Here is a 6,252-nt window from a genome sequence, read left to right as displayed (position 1 = left end):
CCCATGGTAACATGTCTCCACCTTGAGGTAGATGTTGCTAATTGCTTATGGGAGTCAATGGTTCATTTCCATTTACCCAGTAGTGATCCAGTAATACAACTGGACTGAGCATTTCCGTTGTTGTGCCATCCCAGCCAAGGTTTACCTGCTTAACAGTTAATTGTCTACATCTGCTGGTTATTGAGTTTTAATATTCAAATGTAGGTTGTAATTCAGCATGTTGCTGCCACTCGTACAATGTTCTGTTGAAAAACAGTTTTTAAAAAACTCTCTCTTTCCACAAGACACATATTTTGTTAAAATATTTATTTATACATTGTCAATGTACAAAATAACAGAAATATAATCCTCTTTCAGAATAACAGCAATAGTAAAGCGTTCAACAAATGTATACTCTTAAAAACAATATTGAACAAAATAAATGTTTAACCAATTGAAAACATGTATTCAACTACTATGCTGTACAATGTTTGCTGAGTGTACAAAACATTAGGGACGCCTTCCAAATATTGAGTTGCTTAAAAAATCCTTCTTTAACCCGTCTCCTCCCCTTCATCTACACCGATTGAAGCGGATTTAACAAGTGACATCAAAAAGGGATCATAGCTTTCACTTGGATTCACCTGGTCAGTTTTTGTCATGGAAAGAGCAGGTGTCCTTAATGTTTTGTCCACTCAGTGTATGTATAAATAATATTGCATTTTCTAAATATATCTACATATTTTTGTTGTTGTTTTTAATTCAGTTGTATTTAAGTGGTGCAATAAGAAAGCACCCCTTTCAATGAAAACCATCTTCACAGTAAAAGAGTATCTGTTTCAAGGCTGAAACAGTGAAACAAAAGCAGCTTCCATAGTGCATATTTTATGATAAATCTTGAACGAGTTTGAACTCCTTTTTTAATAAAAAAAATAAATTGGAATGCATAAAATGAAACAGATTGGTGTTGCTACAGTAACAGAGAACCAAAAAGATGCTCTTTCGTCAATGTACCAGGTCCTGGGCTGATGACAATGAAGACAATGAACAAAACCAACAACAGAGAAAACCGTTGTATGTAGACCTGGTTGTATCAAGGCCACATTTGGGTGGAGCTAGATAATGGAGGAACTGCATTCTCTGTGGTAACACAGACAGACACACACACACACACACACACACCAGTTAGTGCCCTTTCAGATTTGGGAGGACAATCTTTTTCTTATGAGCTTGGCCTTATTTCTATTTCAGCATATTGGATGACTGTCATTTCATATTCCATTCATCCAGCTCAATTTAACATCGATAGGTTTAGGCTACTACATGATACTAGAATTTGCCCTATACCTACCATGACCCACTGGGCACAAACTGGTTGAATCAACATTGTCTCAGTGTAATTAGACAATGTATATGTTACGTGGAAAATACACATTGTCTCAGTGTAATTAGACAATGTATATGTTACGTGGAAAATACATTGGATTTGAAAAAAGTCAAACTTGTTTTGAGGGTGAAATTTCAACCACAGGATTATGTCATCATAGTAACCACTTTTCAACATAGACAACCCTTCTTTAAAATACAGTAAATTGAATTTGTACCTTTTGAAACAATGTCAGATCTTCAACGGAATGTCCAATATCCTCCTATTGGAGAATTGATCTACAACTATTCATTTGGTCTCCAATACAGGGTTTTAACCAAACCCAGCTTAGTTTTTATATCACCTACTACCAATGTGCTATTGTGAGTGATTATTCAGAGACCTCTCAATAACTAAATATATTCACTGTTGCTATCAAAGTAGTTCCAAAGGGTAGGTTTAACAGAGCAAAGGAAACGTAACCATACATTATAAGTCCTATATCATCAATTATACTATTTAGGTCTATATAGCATTGCAAATTCATCAACAGCTATTAAGACTAAATCAAATGAGACTGGTAAGACTAAATCAAACTTGATTTAAATTGCATTTAAATTTGATTAGATTTAGTCATATTCTTTAACTTCGATTTTTGATGGAGATCTTCTCCTTGAATAGTTCCATCTGTGCCATTGACTTAGTCTGGCTTTAATTGCAGTATGCTACAAATGAATAATTTATATTTGTATTTGTAATATTTTTACTTTTATGAAACTCCCTGAGTAGGAAGCCCCCCCCCCCCTTCCTCCTCTGAGGAGCCTCCACTGACTCTCTCTCTCTCTATGTCTCTCAAACACACACACAGCTACGCCTGCCCCAGGCAGCCCGTTGTGGTCTAACCGCTTGACACAGACAGGCAGGTGGTGGTGGAGCTCAGGCGGCGGCTCTTCTTGGGGGCATTGGGTGCAGGCGGGGGGCTGACAGTGAGACTCCTGATCTTATTGAAACTGTTCCTCAGGCTGCTGTGCCTGATGCTCCCGGTGCTGCTGGTCTCCTTGGACACAAAGGTGTCAGGGTGACAGAGGCCTGCCCTGAGGCAGCAGCAGCACAACAAGCCGGCAATGGCCTTCCTCAGCTCTGTGCTGCCCAGGGTGTAGATGACCGGGTTCAGGGCCGAGTTTATCACGGCCAGGGCGATGACCCAGTCGGCGCTGAAGAGCGGTGCGCACTGCCGCGACACACAGAAGAAGTCCACCAGCAGCAGGATGAACAGAGGCCCCCAGCATATGATGAACACACCCACGATGGAGATGACTGTCTTCAGCAGCCCCAGGGAGCGCTTGCGGCTGCGCTGGGAGCCCACCTTGGAGCTGCTGCGCACGTGGCTGTAGATGGCGCCATAGAGCACGCCGATAGCCAGCAGGATGAGGGAGAAGATGAGAAGGGAGAAGAGGATGTAGCTCTTGGAGTAGAGCGGCAGCAGGGTAGAGCAGCTCTCCAGGCTGCACACGCAGTTCCAGCCCAGCAGGGGGAGGAAGCCGATGGCGAAGGCCACGATCCAGCACAGCGCCACCAGGCCGTAGATACGATACGTCTTCCTGGCCGACTTCTGGTGCAGCGGCTTCATCATGGTGGTGTAGCGCTCCACAGCTATCAGCAGCAGGCTGAAGATGGAGGCGGCGAGGGCCACGAACAGTACCCCCTCCCTGAACAGCCACAGAGCCGGGCTCAGTCTGAACGTCTGGCTGCCCGACATCCAGATGTTGACCACGTAGGCCGCCCCGGCCAGCAGGTCGCTCAGGGTGATGTTGGCGATGCACACGTAGACCCAGCGGCGGCTGTGGAGGATCCGGGAGAGCACGGCCACTAGGACCAGCAGGTTCTCCAGGATGATGAGGACGCTGATGAAGAGGGAGAGGACCGCTGCCGAGCTCAGGCCACCCTGGCGGGGCACGCGATGCTGCAGGCGCCCTGTGTGGTTGTAGTGCTCCAGGATCACATCAATGTTAATAGCGCTGCTGTTGGTTGTGTTGCTGGCCCAGAGGTACAGATGAGAGCAGGAGGTTGAGGAGCTCAGGGAGGACAGGGCATCCATGGCTGGGTTGTGAAGGGCTTGGCAAGTCAGAAAATGGCTGGTTCAGGTTGGACAAGGCAGGACTTGGGTGAGTGTAGAACTCCTGATGTGGGCTCAGACTCAGGCTAAAACAGTCTCTCCACTGGAGCTCTGCTGTCTCACAACCCACCTAGCAAACACAGGAAGATGTTTAATATGAAAAGATGTCTGATATGCGATAATAAGTTCTAAGCTGTTTGTAGGGCATAAACTGCAGGTAATGAAAATAATGTGTTTTTTGGTCAAATTGCATTGTTTATAAATGTATTGTGAAAAGCTGAAAGAAATCCCCCAAAATCCCACAAATACAACAAATGTTTAGACAGTGAGATGACATTTTGTCAGTTGACTGGCATGGATTCTCATCATAAAACTGCATGCCTCCGCTAGCAGGCATTAGGGCCATTTAAACCTCTGTGGTGCTGTTTAAACCACCATGTGGTTAGTTGAGAGGAGCAGCCAGCTGCGGCCAGGAAGGGGGTTTAATCTGCATGTGAAGCCAACATCTTTCAAAGTTTGAAAACAACTATTTCCAAATCCCTGTTAGTAGTAATGACTGAAAAACAACATCCTACTCTCCCAGAATTGCTAAGTATTAACTGTTTTCCACTGTGGAGTGAAATAAAAAGTACCATATTACATTTATAACTTTTGTTCATTTTTTGATTTTATAATACAATTTCCCTTTACATTTCTAGATGTTATTTTATGCATAATTAGTGTTGTAATTTGTTGCATGGGAGCAAAAGCTTGTACATGACCGCAAATACCTTGCATATTTACGTCTGCAGTTAATTTAAATGTGACAATACACCTGGCTCTCCATCCCAATCATTATCTAATTGTATCATTTCATATGAATAGGCTAACACATAAAGACAAATATTGTATCCATTTGATTTTAACACAATAAACACTTGAAGAACAAATGTCACTTACTGGTGCAGCGATGCCGTTGGTAGTGATGCGGTGTGTGGACAGCCACCCCCTATGTGGGCTGGTAGTGCAGATGTGTTCCACTCTATAGAAGCGATGAGGAAGGAAGCCCTACACTCAGAAGGTTACTCACATGACACCACACCCAAAGCGACCAACACACACACACGAGAAGCAAGAGGTTATTGACACTGATGGGGTGTTTCGTCACTGGCCAGAAGAAAACACACCAATTGTGAAATGCTTCAGAACGTGATTATTCATCGATGGATGCCACCCAATCAACGCGTTAATTGCTAAATAGATATAGGCTAATCCACGCTTGCATAAGGTCACCACAATGTTGTTTTTTAAATATATACATTATATATATCCCCCCCCCTGTAATTTTCCACATGTCAAGGTCAGACTTAATCTCACTGATGTAAACACTTTTCCCATCCACTACTTGCACCGCTGCAATACTTGAATCCTATTGCTCAAGTTGCCCCATGATGATTACGGGAAGAGACTTTCATAATGTTTTCATGGTACATGTGTGTCGAAGTTGGACCATGATGTTTTCTAGGATGTGTCACAAGATACTTTTTCTACTAGGAGGGCATCAGGCCAGTGTTTACAGTTGAAGTCAGAAGTTTACATACACTTAGGTTGGAGTCATTAAAACTTGTTTTTCAACCACTCCACAAATTTCTTGTTAACAAACTATAGTTTTGGCAAGTCGGTTAGGAAACCTACTTTGTGCATGACACAAGTCATTTTTCCAAACAATTGTTTACAGACAGATTATTTGACATACAACTCACTGTATCACAATTCCAGTGGGTCAGAAGTTTACATTATCTAAGTTGACTGTGCCTTTAACCAGCTTGGATAATTCCAGAAAATGTCATGGCTTTAGAAGCTTCTGATAGGCTAATTGACATAATTTGAGTCAATTGGAGGTGTACCTGTGGATGTATTGTATTTCAAGGCCTACCTTCAAACTCAGTGCCTCTTTGCTTGACATCATGGGAAAATCAAAAGAAATCAGCCAAGATCTCAGAAAAAAATTGTAGACCTCCACAAGTCTGTTTCATCCTTGGGAGCAATTTCTAAATGCCTGAAGGTACCACGTTAATCTGTGCAAACAATTGTACGCAAGTATAAATACCACTGGACCACGCAGCTGTCATAACGCTCAGGAAGGAGACAATTTCTGTCTCCTAGAGATTAATGTACTTTGGTGCGAAAAGTGCAAATATATCCCAGAACAACAGCAAAGGACCTTGTGAAGATGCTGGAGGAATCAGGCACAAAAGTATCTATGTCCACAGTAAAATGAGTCCTGTATCGACATAAAACCTGAAAGGGCGCTCAGCAAGGAAGAAGCCACTGCTCCAAAACCGCCATTAAAAAAAGCCAGACTACGGTTCTCAACTGCCCATGGGGACAAAGATTGTACTTTTTTGAGAAATGTCCTCTGGTCTGATGAAACAAAATTAGAACTGTTTTGCCATAATAACCATTGTTATGTTTGGAGGAAAAATTGGGAGGCTTGCAAGCCTAAGAACACCATCCCAACCGTGAAGCACGGGGGTGGCAGCATCATGTTGTGGGGGTGCTTTGCTGCTGGAGGGACTGGTGCACTTCACAAAATAGATGGCATCATGAGGTAGGAAAATTATGTGGTTATATTGAAGCAAATTCTCAAGACATCCGTCAGGAAGTTAAAGCTTGGTCGCAAATGGGTCTTCCAAATGGACAATGACCCCAAGCATATGTTGTGACATAATGGCTAAAGGACAACAAAGTCAAATCAAATCAAATGCATTTATATAGCCCTTCGTACATCAGCTAATATCTCAAAGTGCTA

General features: G+C 42.8%; 1 protein-coding gene across 1 annotated transcript; it reads right to left on the bottom strand.

Annotated features, from left to right (window-relative positions):
• Positions 1-289: 289 nt before the first annotated feature.
• LOC115108214 (sphingosine 1-phosphate receptor 4-like) lies at positions 290-4,502 on the bottom strand. The gene is made up of 2 exons (XM_029632294.2): positions 4,401-4,502; positions 290-3,591 (listed from the first exon to the last, which is right to left on the bottom strand). Exon 2 carries the CDS (start codon positions 3,441-3,443, stop codon positions 2,244-2,246), a length of 1,200 nt encoding a protein of 399 aa, XP_029488154.1. The 5' UTR covers positions 3,444-3,591; positions 4,401-4,502; the 3' UTR covers positions 290-2,243.
• Positions 4,503-6,252: the final 1,750 nt, after the last annotated feature.

Source organism: Oncorhynchus nerka, linkage group LG24, assembly GCF_034236695.1.
Source record: "Oncorhynchus nerka isolate Pitt River linkage group LG24, Oner_Uvic_2.0, whole genome shotgun sequence".
NCBI lineage: Eukaryota > Metazoa > Chordata > Actinopteri > Salmoniformes > Salmonidae > Oncorhynchus > Oncorhynchus nerka.
Note: the sequence above shows the minus strand (reverse complement) of the source record. Positions and strands in the feature narration are given on the sequence as shown.

Bases quoted from the DNA above. Each gene is read 5' to 3' on its own strand.
- LOC115108214 (XM_029632294.2), bottom strand. From the start codon at position 3,443: ATGGATGCCCTGTCCTCCCTGAGCTCCTCAACCTCCTGCTCTCATCTG.